At 52.1% G+C, this 19,528-nt stretch overlaps 1 protein-coding gene across 1 annotated transcript in view; it reads left to right on the top strand.

The window, feature by feature from the left end:
• LOC132590903 (collagen alpha-1(V) chain-like) overlaps window positions 1-17,592 on the top strand; it is a gene marked incomplete at both ends in the record, with an annotated part of 136,449 nt that extends 118,857 nt beyond the window's left edge. Inside the window, 10 exon segments of the mRNA XM_060263828.1 lie at window positions 1,379-1,432; window positions 8,013-8,120; window positions 8,938-8,991; window positions 9,089-9,142; window positions 11,959-12,066; window positions 13,881-13,934; window positions 14,017-14,052; window positions 14,157-14,210; window positions 14,804-15,071; window positions 17,468-17,592. Of these exon segments, the coding sequence (XP_060119811.1) occupies window positions 1,379-1,432; window positions 8,013-8,120; window positions 8,938-8,991; window positions 9,089-9,142; window positions 11,959-12,066; window positions 13,881-13,934; window positions 14,017-14,052; window positions 14,157-14,210; window positions 14,804-15,071; window positions 17,468-17,592 (915 nt within the window).
• Window positions 17,593-19,528: the final 1,936 nt, after the last annotated feature.

Here is a 19,528-nt window from a genome sequence, read left to right as displayed (position 1 = left end):
GTAGCTGGCTCCAGGTTGACTCAGCCTTCCATCCTTCCGAGGTCAGTCAAATGAGTACCCAGCTTGCTGGGGGGGGGGAGTGTAGAAGACTGGGGAAGGCAATGGAAAACCGCCCCGTAAAAAAGTCTGCCGTGAAAACATCGTGATGTGACATCACCCCAGAGTCGGAGATGACTGGTGCTTGCACAGGGGGACTACCTTTACCTTTTGGGGAAGGATGGTAACTCAGTGGTAGAGCCTCTGCTTGGTAAGCAGAAGGTCCCAGGTTCAATCCCCGGCATCTCCAACTCAAAAGAGGTCCGGGCAAGTAGGCGTGAAAAACCTCAGCTTGAGACCCTGGAGAGCCGCTGCCAATCTGAGTAGACAAGACTGACTTTGATGGACCGAAGGAGGTCTGATTCAGTAGAAAGCAGCTTCATATGTTCTTTAGGGGAGGGACAGTGGCTCAGTGGCAGAGCATCTGCTTGGTAAGCAGAAGGTCCCAGGTTCTATCCCCGGCATCTCCAACTGAAAAGGGTCCAGGCAAAGAGGTGTGAAAAACCTCAGCTTGAGACCCTGGAGAGCCGCTGCCAGTCTGAGTAGACAAGTCTGACTTGGATGGACCCAGGGGGGACTGATTAAGTAGAAGGCAGCTTCATATGTTCTTTAGGGGAGGGACAGTGGCTCAGTGGCAGAGCATCTGCTTGGTAAGCAGAAGGTCCCAGGTTCAATCCCCGGCATCTCCAACTAAAAAAAGGTCCAGACAAGTAGGCGTGAAAAACCTCAGCTTGAGATCCTGGAGAGCAGGGAAGGGACGCTGGCTCAGTGGTAGAGCATCTGCTTGGTAAGCAGAAGGTCCCAGGTTCAATCCTCGGCATCTCCAACTCAAAAGGGTCCAGGCAAGTAGATGTGAAGAACCTCAGCTTGAGACCCTGGAGAGCCATGAATGGGGCTGTGGCTCAGTGGTAGAGCATCTGTTTGGTAAGCAGAAGGTCCCAGGTTCAATCCCCGGCATCTCCAACTAAAAAGGATCCAGGCAAGTAGGCGTGAAAAACCTCCGCTTGAGACCCTGGAGAGCCGCTGCCCATCTGAGTAGACAAGACTGACTTGGATGGACCCGGGGGGTCTGATTCAGTAGAAGTCAGCTTCATAGGTTCATATGAAGATAAGGGCTGCTAACAAGCACGAGAGAGGAAAGTTCCCTGGGAAGTGACTGAGCACTGTCCTCTCCCATGACTCGGGACTACTAAGCCCCAGCCTGTAACAAAGATGGAGTCAGGCAGGCCCTACAACCAGAGAGCGGGAAGCTTTCTCTTGGGGCAGCTCTCCAGCGTTCGGGGCTGCCGTTTCCTGACGTCTGTCCCCTGATCCCCCTTCCTCTCTTCTTTTCTCTCCACAGGGTCCCGCCGGCACTGCAGGCCCAGAGGGACGTCAGGGGGAGAAAGGGGCCAAGGTGAGAGTTTGGGGGCGGGTCTCCCACAACGTGCGCAAGGGAGATCCTGGGACCGGTTGGGCTGGGATTTTGTCAAGCACAACCGGAAAAGCTTCTGGGGTCACGCAGGCCTCCGTTCTCCGGGGTGGAGCGCCGGTATTTTCGTTTCTTCTTTGCCGCGCTCACATTTGCCACGACTTGGGTGGCCCACGCTAACCCGATTCTCATCCCGATCCCACAAACTAAGCCGCATCGGCCACCATTAGAAGGGCAAACCCACCTCTGGGCACCTCTTGTCTTGAAAGCGGTCTCCATAAATCGACGGCCCTTTCCCCACACACCAACTCACATTCGTGTCTCCACGGTGGGGGCCACAGGAGGGCTTGCTGTTCCAGGGGGAAGGAAAGTACGCCCAGGGGCATGTGGTGGGGCTGCTGCTGTAACTGCCTGGAGCTATTGGGCATCGACACATCCACACACAAGGACACCCTTGAGATAAGTGGCTGGGAGGTGCAGCCGCAGTGTCAAGAGCTCAGATGAGAGGACGTTTCTCCCTGCAAACTCCACTTGCATCAAACTCTTATATTGAAGACCAGCATGGCCACCCTCTGAGACGATCAAGTATTCACCCAGTTGCTTGTTGTATCTGTCTGTCTGTGGGTGCATGCGTGCTTGAGAGGGAGAGAAGGCAGACCCACCTCTCAAAAGCCAGTTTGATGTAGTGGTGAAGTGCGCAGACTCTTATCTGGGAGAACCGGGTTTGATTCCCCACTCCTCCACTTGCACCTGCTGGAATGGCCTTGGGTCAGCCATAGCTCTCTTATCTGGGAGAACCGGGTTTGATTCCCCCCTCCTCCACTTGCAGCTGCTGGATTGGCCTTGGGTCAGCCAGAGCTCTCTTATCTGGGAGAACCTGGTTTGATTCCCCCCTCCTCCACTTGCAGCTGCTGGAATGGCCTTGGGTCAGCCAGAGCTCTCTTATCTGAAAGAACCGGGTTTGATTCCCCACTCCTCCACTTGCACCTGCTGGAATGGCCTTGGGTCAGCCATAGCTCTCTTATCTGGGAGAACCGGGTTTGATTCCCCACTCCTCCACTTGCAGCTGCTGGATTGGCCTTGGGTCAGCCAGAGCTCTCTTATCTGGGAGAACCTGGTTTGATTCCCCCCTCCTCCACTTGCACCTGCTGGAATGGCCTTGGGTCAGCCATAGCTCTCTTATCTGGGAGAACCGGGTATGATTCCCCACTCCTCCACTTGCAGCTGCTGGAATGGCCTTGGGTCAGCCATAGCTCTCTTATCTGGGAGAACCAGGTTTGATTCCCCCCTCCTCCACTTGCAGCTGCTGGAATGGCCTTGGGTCAGCCATAGCTCTCTTATCAGGGAGAACCGGGTTTGATTCCCCACTCCTCCACTTGCAGCTGCTGGATTGGCCTTGGGTCAGCCATAGCTCTCTTATCTGGGAGAACCGGGTATGATTCCCCACTCCTCCACTTGCAGCTGCTGGAATGGCCTTGGGTCAGCCATAGCTCTCTTATCTGGGAGAACCGGGTTTGATTCCCCCCTCCTCCACTTGCAGCTGCTGGAATGGCCTTGGGTCAGCCATAGCTCTCTTATCTGGGAGAACCGGGTATGATTCCCCACTCCTCCACTTGCAGCTGCTGGAATGGCCTTGGGTCAGCCATAGCTCTCTTATCTGGGAGAACCGGGTATGATTCCCCACTCCTCCACTTGCACCTGCTGGAATGGCCTTGGGTCAGCCATAGCTCTCTTATCTGGGAGAACTGGGTTTGATTCCCCCCTCCTCCACTTGCACCTGCTGGAATGGCCTTGGGTCAGCCAGAGCTCTCTTATCTGGGAGAACCTGGTTTGATTCCCCCCTCCTCCACTTGCACCTGCTGGAATGGCCTTGGGTCAGCCATAGCTCTCTTATCTGGGAGAACCGGGTTTGATTCCCCACTCCTCCACTTGCAGCTGCTGGAATGGCCTTGGGTCAGCCAGAGCTCTCTTATCTGGGAGAACCTGGTTTGATTCCCCACTCCTCCACTTGCCCCTGCTGGAATGGCCTTGGGTCAGCCATAGCTCTCTTATCTGGGAAAACCGGGTTGGATTCCCCACTCTTCCACTTGCACCTGCTGGAATGGGCTTGGGTCAGCCAGAGCTCTCTTATCTGGGAGAACCGGGTTTGATTCCCCACTCTTCCACTTGCACCTGCTGGAATGGGCTTGGGTCAGCCAGAGCTTTCTTATCTGGGAGAACAGGGTTTGATTCCCCACTCCTCCACTTGCAGCTGCTGGAATGGCCTTGGGTCAGCCAGAGCTCTCTTATCTGGGAGAACCGGGTTTGATTCCTCACTCCTCCACTTGCACCTGCTGGAATGGCCTTGGGTCAGCCAGAGCTCTCTTATCTGGGAGAACCGGGTTTGATTCCCCACTCTTCCACTTGCACCTGCTGGAATGGGCTTGGGTCAGCCAGAGCTCTCTTATCTGGGAGAACCGGGTTTGATTCCCCACTCCTCCACTTGCAGCTGCTGGAATGGTCTTGGGTCAGCCAGAGCTCTCTTATCTGGGAGAACCGGGTTTGATTCCCCACTCTTCCACTTGCACCTGCTGGAATGGGCTTGGGTCAGCCAGAGCTTTCTTATCTGGGAGAACAGGGTTTGATTCCCCCCTCCTCCACTTGCACCTGCTGGAATGGCCTTGGGTCAGCCATAGCTCTCTTATCTGGGAGAACCGGGTTTGATTCCCCACTCCTCCACTTGCAGCTGCTGGAATGGCCTTGGGTCAGCCAGAGCTCTCTTATCTGGGAGAACCTGGTTTGATTCCCCACTCCTCCACTTGCCCATGCTGGAATGGCCTTGGGTCAGCCATAGCTCTCTTATCTGGGAAAACCGGGTTGGATTCCCCACTCTTCCACTTGCACCTGCTGGAATGGGCTTGGGTCAGCCAGAGCTCTCTTATCTGGGAGAACCGGGTTTGATTCCCCCCTCCTCCACTTGCACCTGCTGGAAAGGCCTTGGGTTAGCCATAGCTCTCTTATCTGGGAGAACCGGGTTTGATTCCCCACTCCTCCACTTGCAGCTGCTGGAATGGCCTTGGGTCAGCCAGAGCTCTCTTATCTGGGAGAACCTGGTTTGATTCCCCACTCCTCCACTTGCCCCTGCTGGAATGGCCTTGGGTCAGCCATAGCTCTCTTATCTGGGAAAACCGGGTTGGATTCCCCACTCTTCCACTTGCACCTGCTGGAATGGGCTTGGGTCAGCCAGAGCTCTCTTATCTGGGAGAACCGGGTTTGATTCCCCACTCTTCCACTTGCACCTGCTGGAATGGGCTTGGGTCAGCCAGAGCTTTCTTATCTGGGAGAACAGGGTTTGATTCCCCACTCCTCCACTTGCAGCTGCTGGAATGGTCTTGGGTCAGCCAGAGCTCTCTTATCTGGGAGAACCGGGTTTGATTCCTCACTCCTCCACTTGCACCTGCTGGAATGGCCTTGGGTCAGCCAGAGCTCTCTTATCTGGGAGAACCGGGTTTGATTCCCCACTCTTCCACTTGCACCTGCTGGAATGGGCTTGGGTCAGCCAGAGCTCTCTTATCTGGGAGAACCGGGTTTGATTCCCCACTCCTCCACTTGCAGCTGCTGGAATGGTCTTGGGTCAGCCAGAGCTCTCTTATCTGGGAGAACCGGGTTTGATTCCCCACTCTTCCACTTGCACCTGCTGGAATGGGCTTGGGTCAGCCAGAGCTTTCTTATCTGGGAGAACAGGGTTTGATTCCCTACTCCTCCACTTGCAGCTGCTGGAATGGCCTTGGGTCAGCCATAGCTCTCTTAACTGGGAGAACCTGGTTTGATTCCCCACTCCTCCACTTGCAGCTGCTGGAATGGCCTTGGGTCAGCCATAGCTCTCTTAACTGGGAGAACCGGGTTTGATTCCCCACTCCTCCCCTTGCACCTGCTGGAATGGGCTTGGGTCAGCCAGAGCTTTCTTATCTGGGAGAACCTGGTTTGATTCCCCACTCCTCCCCTTGCACCTGCTGGAATGGCCTTGGGTCAGCCAGAGCTTTCTTATCTGGGAGAACGGGGTTTGATTCCCCACTCCTCCACTTGCACCTGCTGGAATGGCCTTGGGTCAGCCATAGCTCTCTTATCTGGGAGAACCGGGTTTGATTCCCCACTCCTTCACTTGCACCTGCTGGAATAGTCTTGGGTCAGCCGTAGCTCTCTTATCTGGAAGAACGGGGTTTGATTCTCCACTCCTCCACTTGCAGCTGCTGGAATGGCCTTGGGTGAGCCATAGCTCTCTCAAGGAGTTGCCCTTGAAAGGGCAGCTGCTGTTAAGAGCTCTCTCAGCCTCACCTACCTATCAGGGTGTCTGTTGTGTGTGTGTGGAGGGGGGGGGAAGTAAAGGAGATTGTGACTGCTCTGAAACTCTGAGATTCAGAGTATAGGGCAGGATATAAATCCAATATCTACATCTTCTTCTTCACCTGAAGTCACCTTCCTGCAAACTCACTACCCAGCTTGCTGTTCAAATCCAGGTTTTCCTCTTTAGCTTAAATCCCTGCCTGCCTGGGAGAAAATGTGTGTGGAGTACCAAATATTCACCAAGACGGGAGTCCTGGAGCTCCTTCTAGACCAATAAGATCTTTTGAGGGGGGGAGCCTTATAAGCTCTTGAAAGTCCCTATCCGCCTTAGATGTATGGGGGAGGTGTTTGTGAGTTTCCTGCATTGTGCAGGGGGTTGGACTAGATGACCCCCGAGGTCCCTTCCAACTCTGATTCTGTGACTCATTTTCAGAGCTTGAGCCTTCCAGATTCAAAGCTGCCTTGGGCGAATGCCAGAAGCTGGACTCTCAGGAGATGATCCTGGCCTTCCAAAATCTTGTGTGTGTGTATGTGTGCATGTGTGTGTGTGTGCATGTGTGTGTGTGTGTGTCTCTATGTGTATTTTCCTGCTCCTGGAAGCAGTGTTCCCTCTAGGCTGAGTTAGTGTGAGCTAGCTCACCATTTTTGGTTTTAACAATTTATTGATATCATATGATTACACAACTTAGTTATTTCTTAATTATCTCAATATTAATCCGTATGACATTTCAATCCTCCCTCCCTCCAATGTTGTATTTTAACAAATTATTAATAACATACGGTTACGATGTTTAGTTATATCTTTTCTATCCCTAACCCATATGAAGAAGAAGAAGAAGATGAAGAAGAAGATATTGGATTTATATCCCGCCCTCCACTCCGAAGAGTCTCAGAGCGGCTCACAATCTCCTTTACCTTCCTCCCCCACAACAAACACCCTGTGAGGTGGGTGGGGCTGGAGAGGGCTCTCACAGCTGCTGCCCTTTCAAGGACAACCTCTGCCAGAGCTATGGCTGACCCAAGGCCATTCCAGCAGGTGCAAGTGGAGGAGTGGGGAATCAAACCCGGTTCTCCCAGATAAGAGTCTGCACACTTAACCACTTAACCACTACACACTGCGCACTTAACCACTACACCAAACTGGCTCATATGATATTTTCAATCCCCCCTCCCTCTGTTATTAGACTTACCCCGAAGTTATATATTTAAATCTAAATATAAAGGTATCCCAAACCCATCAAAACACACTGTCTTTTTCTTCTCATTCATATTAAAAAATTGTCCAGTGTCTTTTTACGTTCCATTCTAACTCTATATATTTTTTAAATTTCTTCCACTCCTTTTTAAACACTTCCAGATCATAGTCTCTCAAAGTTCTTGTTAATTTATCCATCTCGCTCCACGATAAAACTTTCACAATCCAGTCCCATTTCTCTGGTATTTTTTCTTGTTTCCACAGCTGCGCATACAGTGTCCTAGCAGCTGAGAGCAGATACCAAATTAAAGTCCTATCTTCTTTTGGAAAATTTTCTATTTGTAATCCTAGCAGAAAAGTCTCTGCCACTTTCTTGAAGTCATAACCCAAAATTTTAGAAATTTCTTGTTGTATCATCCGCCAAAAGTTTTTTGCTTTTTCACAGGTCCACCACATATGAAAAAAAGAACCTTCATGGTGCTTACATTTCCAACATCTGTCTGACATCTTTTTACTCATCTTTGCCAGTTTCTTCGGAGTCATATACCACCTATACATCATTTTAAAACAGTTCTCCTTGATATTCTCACCATTTTTTAGCCTCTGGCTCCAACGTTTTTGTCTCAGCTTAGGAAAAATGGTCCTAGAGCAAGCTAATTTATGCAGCCGGTAGCTCACAAAGTGGAATTCTTGCTCACAAGTCTCCACAGGTTTAGCAGGAACATTGGAAGTCATGTTGTCCTCTGGTGACTGACCCCTACTGGGGTCCTGGAGGCTATCCAGAGAGGTGGCTGAATAAAACCTGCCCCTGTCTCCCACCTTGGGTATTCCAAGGAGGTCTCCCATGCAAGGACTTGCTGGAGTCGGCCAGATTGGGCTTGCCTGGACTATCCAGGTCAGGGAGACCCCTAAAATCTTGTTACAATCCAGTGTGGCCACCCTCTGAAACGATCAGGTAGTCCCCCAGTTTTGTGTGTGTGTATGTGAGAGAGAGAGAGAGAGAGAGAGAAGGCAGCCTGCCTCTCACCTGAATTCTGCCCTCCCCAGGGAGAACCGGGGGCCCTGGGACCTCCTGGGAAGACGGGGCCGGTGGGACCTCAGGGAACGCCTGGGAAACCCGGACCAGATGGGCTGAGAGGCATCCCCGGATCAGTGGTAAGAAAAGCGGGCCCAGATGCCTAGGGGGCGTTTCTGGGTGAATTGGGCTGTATATGGGTGGGGAGGAGTCAGCCGAGTTGGACTGTTGGAGGGAGGAGGAGCCCTGTGGGTGGGTGGGTGGGGGCTGTGGGGGTATCAGAGCCCTTAATGGGAGGGGAACAGATGTTGCCCCCACACCCCGAATTCCATCCCAGGACTCCTGGGTTCCAAGCAAATCGGGGAGGATCAAGGGAATGAGTGGAGCAGAGGTCCATTGGTGGCTCTTAGCCACAGCGTATTGTTGGAACTGCCTGGGGCAGGGATGCTCTGTATTCTTGGTGCTTGGTACAGGGCCCAGTGGGAGGGCTTCTGGTATCCTGGCCCCACTGGTGGACCTCCTGATGGCACCTGGGTTTTTTGGCTACTTTGTGCCACAGAGTGTTGGACTGGATGGGCCATTGGCCTGATCCAACAGGGCTTCTCTTATGTCTGGTGCAGTGATGCTCTGTGTTCTTGGTGGTTGGTACAGGGCCCAGTGGGAGGGCTTCTGGTGTCCTGGCCCCACTGGAGGACCTCCTAATGGCACCTGGGTTTTTTGGCCACTGTGTGGCACAGAGTGTTGGACTGGATGGGCCATTGGCCTGCTCCAACAGGGCTTCTCTTATGTTCTTATGTGACACGGAGTGTTGGACTGGAGGGGCCACTGGCCTGATCCAACAGGGCTTCTCTTATGTTCTTATGTGACACGGAGTGTTGGACTGGAGGGGCCACTGGCCTGATCCAACAGGGCTTCTCTTGTGTTCTTATTTGACCCCTTCACTCCTGTCTCTTCCAGGGTGCACAAGGCAAACCAGGAGCCACCGGCCAGGCCGGCCCCCCGGGACCAGTGGTGAGTGTGTGGGGCTCTCCCTCTTTTGGGGGTGGGGCGGGGCTCGTGGGTCAAGGAGTGGGGCTAAACATTTCTCTGGTGGTGTCTCTTCCTGCAGGGCCCCCCTGGCTTACCTGGGCTGAAAGGCGACTCTGGATCCAAAGGAGAGAAGGTGAGCCCAACTTTCTGGTCCCCCAGAGCTTAGCGGGGGGGGGGGGGCGTGCTGGTTCCGGGACTGTCGTGACCCCGAGTGGCGTGGGGCACCGTTGGGTGCAAAGCCAGAGCGAGTTTCTCCATGGAACTTGACCTTCACTTGTCTCTTGGGTGTGATTTGCAGGATCCCAGAAGATGGGCCTCTGCCCCAGAGAACCTGCTAAGCCTCAGGGGAGGGAAATCGAGGTTTAGGGCTACCAATCCCCAGGTGGGGCAGGGATAAAGGTATAAACCTCCGTGAAAACCAGCCTCTGCATTCACACAAAAGGTTTACTTGTAATGCGAAAAGGATCTCGGGGTCTTAGCGGATCATACGCTGAACATGAGCCAGCAGTGTGATGCAGTGGCTAAAAAGGCCAATGCAGTTTTGGGCTGTATCAACAGAAGTATAGTGTCCGGATCACGTGATGTGATGGTATCGCTTTACTCTGCTCTGGTAAGACCTCACCTGGAGTCTTGTGTTCAGTTTTGGGCGCCACATTTTAAGAAGGATCTAGACAAGATGGAACGGGTCCAGAGGAGAGCAACAAAGATGGTGAGGGGTCTGGAGACCAAGTCCTGTGAGGAAAGGTTGAAGGAGCTGGGGATGTTTAGCCTGGAGAGGAGGTGGCTGATAGGTGATAGGATCACCATTTTCAAGTCCTTGAAGGGCTGTCATCTAGAGGATGGGGTGGAATTGTTTTCTGTGGCCCCAGAAGGTCGGACCAGAACCAATGGGTTGAAATTAAATCAAAAGAGTTTCCAGCTCAACATTAGGAAGAACTTTTAGAGCGATTCCCCTGTGGAACAGGCTTCCTCCTTGCGAGGTGGTGGGCTCAACATTAGGAAGAACCTTTAGAGCGATTCCTCAGCGGAACAGGCTTCCTCCTCGGGAGGTGATGGGCTCTCCTTCCTTGAAGGTTTTTCAACAGAGGCTAGATGGCCACCTGACAGCAATGAGGATCCTGTGAATTTAGGGGGAGGCGTTTGTGAGTTTCCTGCATTGTGCAGGGGGTTGGACTAGATGACCCTGGAGGTCCCTTCCAACTCTATGATTCTATAACTGTCGCCAATAAAAATCTCTCGGAGCAGTCACCGACAGATTCATACAGAACTAAGCATTAAGGAACATCACCCAGTCACCTGGAGTCACTAAACAGCAAATACATGTCCGCTTTTCATAACAAGAGGGTCCATTCCAACAGTGCAGCCTTTCACGGAGACCGGAGCTCCAAACGGCTTTATCTTCTACAGCCGGCACAAATATAATTCGCGACGCGGTTGGACCGAATCCCACGTTTCGTTTTTGCTTCGACGAGCTTTCAAAAATGACTTCGTATTCCAACTGCTGTCGCTTGTAACGTTTCCCAATGTTTTTAAATTGACCGTACTGTAAACTGAAATCTGGAGTGATGTCGCATCCCATTTTCTTTGCAGACTTTTTAACGGGGTGGTTTGGCCTTGCCTTCCCCAGTCATCTCCACTTCCCCCCACAGCAAGCTGGGGACTCATTTGACCGACCTCGGAAGGATGGAAGGCTGAGTCATCCTCGAGCCAGCTACCTGAATACCCGGCTTCTGCCGGGATTGAACTCAGGTCATGAGCAGAGCTTGGACTGCAGTACTGCAGCTTTAACACTCTGCGCCACGGGGCTCTTTAGTGAGAGCTGGATCGTAGTTTTTTCACCTCCGGCTCATACGTTTTTGTCCTAGCTCAGGAAAGATGGTCCCAGAGCAAAGCAATTTATGTAGTTATCAAAGATTTCAGGTTTTCACGGCTGGTAACATCATTAGGGTTTGTAGAATCTTTCGGGCTCAAGTGCTGTGTTCTACTGGAGAAAGTTTTCCTTCCAGACGTTTCGTTCTCGGCTGCAGAGAGCATCCTCAGTGGCGTTGCAGCCGGAGCAGGCGCTCTGACCTTCTTGGCTGCTGTGCATTGAGTGAGGCCAGGGCTGCTGGAGAGCTGCTATTTCTAGGCTGGGGGGGGTGTGGTGAAAAGGCAATAGGTTTGTGGATGTGCCCATTGTTTGGTGGGGCTTCCTGGAAGGGTAGTGATAAGGAAACTGGCTGTTGAATGTGACCATTGTTCTGTGTTAATTGCTGGGAGGGTTGGAAGGGGTGTGAAGATAAGGAAGATGGTTGTTAACCAGTACATTCCACAGAACAATCAGCACAGTCAACAACCATCTTCTTTATCTTCACACCCCTTCCAACCCTCCCAGCAATTAACTCAGAACAATGGTCACATTCAACAGCCAGTTTCCTTATCACTACCCTTCCAGGAAGCCCCACCAAACAATGGGCACATCCACAAACCTATTGCCCTTTCACCACACCCCCTCCAGCCTAGAAATAGCAGCTCTCCAGCAGCCCTGGCCTCACTCAATGCACAGCAGCCAAGAAGGTCAGCGTGCCTGCTCCGGCTGCAACGCCACTGAGGATGTTCTCCGCAGCTGAGAACGAAACGTCTGGAAGAAAAACTTTCTCCAGTGGAATGCGGCACTTGAGCCCGAAAGATTCTACAAACCCTAATTTATGTAGTAGCCAAACTTTAATGCCAGTGGCTCGCAAAGTAGGATTCTTGCTCAGAAGACCCACAGCTTGGAGGGACTATTGCCCCCCCCCTCCAGTTATACTGCTAGTTCTCATGCAGGTAACGTTGGATTGGGAGCAAGAAGGAGAAACTCCGCTGCAGTTCCACCTGCTGGCCAGAATGGGGAAAGAGGCCAGTGGGCCGCGGGTAGAAGGTTGTGTCTGTCTTTTGAGAACCTTTGACTGTCTCTCTGTCCTTCCCTAGGGGCACCCGGGTCTCATTGGCCTGATCGGACCCCCGGGAGAGCAGGGAGAGAAGGGAGACCGGGGTCTGCCCGGCCCACAAGGCAACAAGGGACCCAAAGGAGAGTCCGTGAGTATGGAGGTCGGGGTGGGGGGGGGCTTGCATGGAGGGTCTCCTGCCCGAGTTCCTGTGCCCGCCATTTTGCCTCTCCTGCCTTGGCCTTCAGCTGATGTTAAAATCCTTTTTCTGCATCATTTACGGGATGCCGTGCCTTAGAATTTTTGTCCCCCGGGTCGGCTTCTAACTTGGTAACCCGAATCCTGTTGCATTGGGTGTCCCGTGCTGTTGGGATTCTATCTTTTTTGACATTTTGTAGTCTGTCTTGAGACCCAGTGAGAAAGACAGACTACAAAGGAAGGGAGTAAACCGGTTAATAGTGGTCGAGCACCCCCATGTTTGGTGCAGCGAGAAAGGAGATGATTCCCTGGACCAGAGAATTTGAAGAAGGGAGAGTGAGAAAATGTTGCTATCCCAGTATAGTTTCTGGGAATCAATCCGTATTTGGTTCCCAGCATATTTTACAATACGTTTAAAAACCAAGCCCATAACCAAACCAAGCTCAGCGCCCAGATAAAATGAGCAGCGCTTTCAGGCTTCAGCGTTCTCTGAGTTCAGGGAGTTCCGAGGTCTGAAAGCACCGTTGTTTCTGGGCGCTGAAGGGCGGGGGAGTTCCTCCAATCCTTCAGCGCCCAGATATAATGAGCAGCGCTTTCAGGCCGCAGCGTTCTCCAAATTCAGGGAGTGCCAAGGCCTGAAAGCGCTGTTGTTTCTGGGTGCTGAGGGGCAGGAGAGTTCCTCCAACCCTTCGGCACCCAGATATAATGAGCAGTGCTTTCAGGCCTCAGCGTTCTCTAAATTCAGACAGCGCAGAGGCCTGAAAGCGCCATTGTTTCTGGGGACTGAGGGGCGGGAGTTCCTCCAACACTTCAGTCGCCAGAAACGAGTAGCGATTTCAGGTCTCAGCGTTCTCCAAGTTCGGAGAGCGCAGAGGCCTGAAAGCGCCGTTGTTTCTGGGCACTGAGGGGCGGGGGAGTTCCTCCGATCCTTCACCACCCAGTTACAATGAGCAGCGCTTTCAGGCCTCAGCGTTCCTTGAGTTCGAGGAGCGCCGAGGCCTGAAAGCGCCGTTGTTTCTGGGTGCTGAGGGGCGAGGGAGTTCTTCCGATCCTTCAGTGCCCAGTTACAATGAGCAGCACTTCGAGGTCTTGGTGTTCTCTGAGTTCGGAGAGCGCAAAGGCCTGAAAGCGCGTTGTTTCTGGGCACTGAGGGGCGAGGGAGTTCCTTTGACCCTTCAGCGCCCAGATACAATGAGAGGTACTTTCAAACCTCAGCATTCTCTGAGTTCGGGGAGTGCTGAGGCCTGAAAGTGCTGTTGTTTCTGGGCGCTGAGGGCCGGGGGAGTTCCTCCAACCCTTCAGCGCCCAGATACAATGAGCAGCGCTTTCAGGCCTCAGCGTTCTCTGAGTTTGGGGAGCTGAGGGACGGGAGGTTCTGTTTCTGGGTGCTGAGGGACGGGAGATTCCTCCAACACTTCAGTCGCCAGAAACGAGTAGTGATTTCAGGTCTCGACGTTTCTCTGAGTTCGGAGAGCGCAGAGGCCTGAAAGCGCCATTGTTTCTGGGTGCTGAGGAGTGGGGAAGTTCCTCTGACCCTTCAGCGCCCAGAAACAACGGTTTGCAGGGTGGTTGTGACTGGAGAGTGAAAGCGTGTGGCTCTTTGGGGGCGGTGGGGGCTGCAGCAGCTTTGAGGGCCTGAATTCCCTGGCTCATGGTCCTACGGATTGTGAAGTGGGGGGTGGGGGGGTCCCCACCCCTCGACAGTTTCACTCTGATGGCTTCACCTCGCCCTCTAGCTCATTCTGTCTCTCTGCTCTTTTTCTGTAGGGCATTCCGGGCCCCACTGGCCCCATCGGTCCTGGAGGGGCCCCCGGACTTCCTGTGAGTGCCCTCCCCCCAGTGTCCTCTTGACCCCACTTCTAGAGTTTTGACTCCCCACTGACACTCTTTCTTGCTTCCTCAGGGTCCACCCGGCCTCCCCGGCCCCAAGGGAGCCATGGTAAGAGCATCCCCCCCTCCAAAAAAAACCATTCTCCTAGAGTGGTCTGGGAGCCACCGCCTCTGTTCCCAGCAGCTGCTCACATCTAAGGCTTCTCTTTCTAGGGTCAAGCCGGTCCGAAAGGTCAGCGTGGAGTTCCTGGACCCCCCGGACACCCGGTAACAGCCCCCCCCCCTTCAAAACCCCTCCCTCAACCGTCTCAGTGCCATCTTTGGCTTCCCCACCGGTTGTTTTCCATTGAAATGAACCCAGAGAAGAAATTGTCTCCACTTCGTGTTTCAATATTTTGGGGGGGGGGTTTTCAGTTTATAAGGAGGGGGTTGGGAATGGGGGGGGGATACAGAAAAAAAGAAAGGAAATGGGGGGGGGATCAATTTGCTTTCTGCATCATAAATCTACAAAATGTTGTTCCACGATTTACACGATCGAGATTAAAAAACTAAGTTAATTCTTGGTAATGGACAAATTTACACAGTTGCAGTTTCAGGGATAGACACAGGGATAGAATATAATATGCGACTTTTGCCAATTTGTTGTATAACTCATTGTAGACTGATTATGTTGTTAGCCGCCCTGAGCCTGCTTCGGCGGGGAGCTTTGTGGCCTGGGTGGTGGGGCTGCCACGTGCCTCCCAGTCCCCAGCCAACAGTTTAGAAGGAGGCTTTCAGCAGCAACCCTTTCACACAGCACATTCCCCCCCCCCCCCCCGCCCGGCTTTCTTGTGGCTTCTCCCCCTCCCAACCTCCCACAGGGGCCCCCTGGCGAAGTGATCCAGCCGCTGCCCATCCAGAGGCCCAAGAAGAACAAGCGGTCCATCGATGGCAGCCAGCTCCTCCCGGAGGAGGAGATGGCATCCGATGCAGCCGGCCGCTCCCCCTCGGAGGGCATGGAGGAGATCTACGGGTCGCTCAACTCCTTGCGTCAGGAAATCGAGCAAATGAGGAAGCCGCTGGGTACTCAGGACAACCCCGGCCGCACCTGCCAGGACCTGCAGCTCTGCCATCCGGACCTGCCTGATGGTGGGTGAGGCGGGAAGGCCGGATTGGGGAGGGAACCATTCAGGGTGACTGCTGCGGCAGTTCCGTTCAGATCCATTCAAACATTAGGAAGACCATTCGAGCGGTTCCTCAGTGGAACAGGCTTCCTCCTCGGGAGGTGGCGGGCTCTCCTTCCTTGGAGGTTTTTCAACAGTTTTTATTATCCTCGTACAGCATTGTGTGGAGATCCAAAGACTGTCTGGCAGCCTGAAGCTCTAGCTCTTTTTAACGCAATGCAGCACTTGGTGGCAAGCTGGGCTTGTGTTTTGTGGGGTTTTTTTGTCAAGATATATAACACAATCACAGTTTTGGTGTAGAGATTATACAATGGAAAGACAAATCACCGAAATGAACGACACTTTAAATGATGACATCTTGAACATATGAAGCTGCCTTATACTGAATCAGACCCTCGGTCCATCAAAGTCAGTATTGTCTTCTCAGACTGGCAGCGGCTCTCAGGGTCTCAAGCTGAGGTTTTTCACACCTATTTGCCTGGACCCTTTTTTTTGGAGATGCCAGGGATTGAACCTGGGACCTTCTGCTTTCCCAAGCAGATGCTCTCCCACTAAGCCACCATTCCTAAGCTACCACTAAGCCACCATCTTGTTTTGATTTATATGAAGACCTTCTCACGCTATAAATAATACACCCAAGTACAGCTTGTTAAAAAGTCCATGTCAAATAGCGTCCGTATACTGAAACGAGCGGTCTCTTTAAGCTGAAGAATCTTTAGATGATGCCATTTGCATCTGCAAGGAAATGTCCAGTGTTCTGCCGATGGTCACTCTAGATTCCAAACCAGGTCAGTAAATACCAAACTCCCCATTCTTCTTAAAGTGATATGGCATTGTACAAAAATTCTTCAGTTTAAAGAGACCGTTTCAGTATACCGCAGGATTGCGGAAGCTATTTGGCACGGATTTTTTAAAAAGCTGTACTTGGTGTATTGAACATATGAAGCTGCCTTCTACTGAATCAGACCCTCGGTCCATCAAAGTCAGTACTGTCTACTCAGACTGGCAGCGGCTCTCCAGGGTTTCAAGCTGAGATTTTTTCACACCAATTTGCCTGGACCCTTTTTTTTTTGGAGATGCCGGGGATTGAACCTGGGAACTTCTGCTTACCAAGCAGATGCTCTATCACTGAGCCACCGTCCCTCCCCTAATATTTATAGTGTGAGAAGGTGTTCATATTAATCAGATCAAGATAACTTATTGTTTTAAGTGTTGTTTATTTCGGTGATTTTTCTTTGTACTGGATTTATATTTTTGAGCTAAGAGTGCCGTGACAAACAAAGAAAGCGATATAAAACACACAAAACATTACTTTCAACTCTCCTGTGAGATTTATTAGAAGGCTGGCAGCGCCCTTTTCAGTTCTGGCACCAACCACCCCACGCCACAAAGGGGCAGCTTTTCCTGAGAGGCTGGCTGCATCCTGAACTCCCCTCTCAGATCCTGAGCAGTTTTTGTGCCTGGCTGCAGAATCCCAGCTGTAGTGGACTGATCCTCAGTGAATATTTCACATCCAAACTGAACGAGAAGAAGATATTGGATTTATATCCTGCCCTCCACGCAGAGTCTCAGAGTCGCTCACAATCTCCTTTCCCTTCCTCCCCCCACAACAGACACCCTGTGAAGTGGGTGGGGCTGAGAGGGCTCTCCCAGCAGGTGCCCTTCAAGGACAACGTCTCAGAGCGGCCTACAATCCCCTTCCTCCCCCACAACAGACACCCTGTGAGGTGGGTGGGGCTGAGAGGGCTCTCTCAGCAGCTGCCCTTTCAAGGACAGAGTCTCAGAGTAGCTCACAATCTTCCAAATCTTCTCCCCCAACAGACACCCTGTGAGGTGGATGGGGCTGAGAGCGCTCTCACAGCAGCTGCCCTTCAAGGACAGAGTCTCAGAGTGGCTTACAATCTCCCATATCTTCTCCCCCAACAATAGACACCCTGTGAGGTGGGTGGGGATGAGAGGGCTCTCACAGCAGCTGCCCTTTCAAGGACAGAGTGGCTTACAATCTCCCATATCTTCTCCCCCCACAACAGACACCCTGTGAGGTGGGTGGGGATGAGAGGGCTCTCACAGCAGCTGCCCTTTCAAGGACAACCTCGGCCAGAGCTATGGCTGACCCAAGGCCATTCCAGCAGCTGCAAGTGGAGGAGTGGGGAATCAAACCCGGTTCTCCAAGATAAGAGTCCACACACTTAACCACTACACCAAACTGGCTCTCGAGGGGCTATTTATGGAGCAAATCACCTCCTGTGTTAGGCCGAACCCCCTGTTCAGTTGGGGTGGGGGGTGTGCTGTGGAACGTGAAGCTGAGACGGGAGTTCGCGGCCATTCAGTTGGGGTTTTTCTCTTTCCCTCCCCCTCCAGGCGAATATTGGATCGACCCCAATCAGGGCTGCTCGAGAGACTCCTTCAAGGTCTTCTGCAACTTCACGGCAGGTGGCGAGACGTGCGTTTTCCCCAGCCAGGCAACTCAGGAGGTGAGAGCAGAGGCAGGGGGCTGGAATTGGGGGGTGGGGCAGGCTGCTGCTTATGTGGGTGGGAGCTGGCCAGAGCAGAGGAAGTGATGGAGAAGCCCCTTCCTCTCACTTGGAAAGGCCCCTGGGCACCTCTGGGCTGGCTCATCTAGGGGAATACCCCAAACCCTGTGGGGTATAACTTCTGTCATGACTCTTTTCTAAATGATCCCTTTGAAGCCATGTCAGACTAACAAGTCATGTCAGACTAACCTGATCTCTTTTTTTGAGAAAGTGACTACCTTGCTGGATCAGGGGAATGCAGTAGACATTGTTTATCTTGATTTCAGTAAGGCTTTCGATAAGGTTCCGCATAATATCCTTGTTGACAAGTTGGTAAAATGTGGTTTGGATCCTGTTACCCTTAGGTTGATCTGTAACTGGTTGACAGATCGCACCCAAAGAGTGCTTGTGAATGGTTCCTCATCCTCTTGGAGAGGAGTGACAAGCGGAGTGCCTCAAGGATCTGTCCTGGGACGTGTTTTGTTCAACATCTTTATCAATGATTTGGATGAAGGAATAGAGGGAATGCTTATTAAATTTGCAGATGAGACTAAATTGGGAAGGGTTGCAAGCACAGAAGAAGACAGAAACAGGATACAGGAGGACCCTGACAGGCTGGAAAACTGGGCTAAAATCAATAAAATGAATTTTAACGGGGATAAATGTAAAGTTCTGCATTTAGGTAGGAAAAATCCAATGCATGGTTATAGGATGGGGGAGACTTGTCTTAGCAGTAGTCTGTGTGAAAAGGATCCAGGGGTCTTGGTGGACCATACGCTGAACATGAGTCCACAGTGTGATGCGGTGGCTAAAAAGGCAAATGCAATTTTGGGCTGCATCAACAGAAGTCTAGTGTCCAGATCACGTGATGTGATGGTATCGCTTTGCTCTGGTAAGACATCACCTGGAGTCTTGTGTCCAGTTTTGGGCACCACATTTTAAGAAGGATCTAGGCAAGCTGGAATGGGTCCAGAGGAGGGCGACGAAGATGGTGAGGGGTCTGGAGACCAAGTCCTATGAGGAAAGGTTGAAGGAGCTGGGGATGTTTAGCCTGGAGAGGAGACGGCTGAGAGGTGATAGGATCACCATCTTCAAGTCCTTGAAGGGCTGTCATCTAGAGGATGGTGTGGAATTGTTTTCTCTGGCCCGGGAGAGTAGGACCAGAACCAATGGGTTGAAATTAAATCAAAAGAGTTTCCAACTCAACATCAGGAAGAACTTCCTGACCGTTAGAGCGATTCCTCAGTGGAACAGGCTTCCTCCTTGGGAGGTGGTGGGCTCTCCTTCCTTGGAGGTTTTTCAACAGAGGCTAGATGGCCATTTGACAGCGATGAGGATCCTGTGAATTTAGGGGGATGTGTTTGTGAGTTTCCTGCACTGTGCAGGGGGTTGGGCTAGATGACCCTTGAGGTTCCTTCCAACTCTAGGATTCCTGACCATTAGAGCGGTTCCTCAGTGGAAAAGGCTTCCTCCTTGGGAGGGGGTGGGCTCTCCTTCCTTGGAGGTTTTTCAACAGAGGCTAGATGGCCATCTGACAGCAATGAAGATCCTGTGAATTTAGGGGGAGGTGTTTGTGAGTTTCCTGCATTGTGCAGGGGGTTGGACTAGATGACCCTGGAGGTCCCTTCCAACTCTAGGATTCTAGGATTCTTTTCTAAATGATCCCTTTGAAGCCAGTCCTGGGCTCAGAGCAGGCCTGCCTTCTGCACATGGGGGGGGGGGGGGGCGTTGGGAGGGGATGTCCCTCTTCTGAGAGGATGCCCAAGGACACAGGCACTGTTTGATTGAGACAGCGGTTTTAAAAATCTGCTGCCCCCATTAACTGCATGTTTTCAGGCGGCCAATTTTTTTTCTTAAAAAAGAGGTATTTTGAATCGTATTGATTGAATTTTTCTTGGGGAGGGACAGT

Source organism: Heteronotia binoei, unplaced genomic scaffold (assembly GCF_032191835.1).
Source record: "Heteronotia binoei isolate CCM8104 ecotype False Entrance Well unplaced genomic scaffold, APGP_CSIRO_Hbin_v1 ptg001113l, whole genome shotgun sequence".
Lineage (NCBI taxonomy): Eukaryota > Metazoa > Chordata > Lepidosauria > Squamata > Gekkonidae > Heteronotia > Heteronotia binoei.
This window is presented reverse-complemented; position numbering and strand designations above follow the sequence as displayed.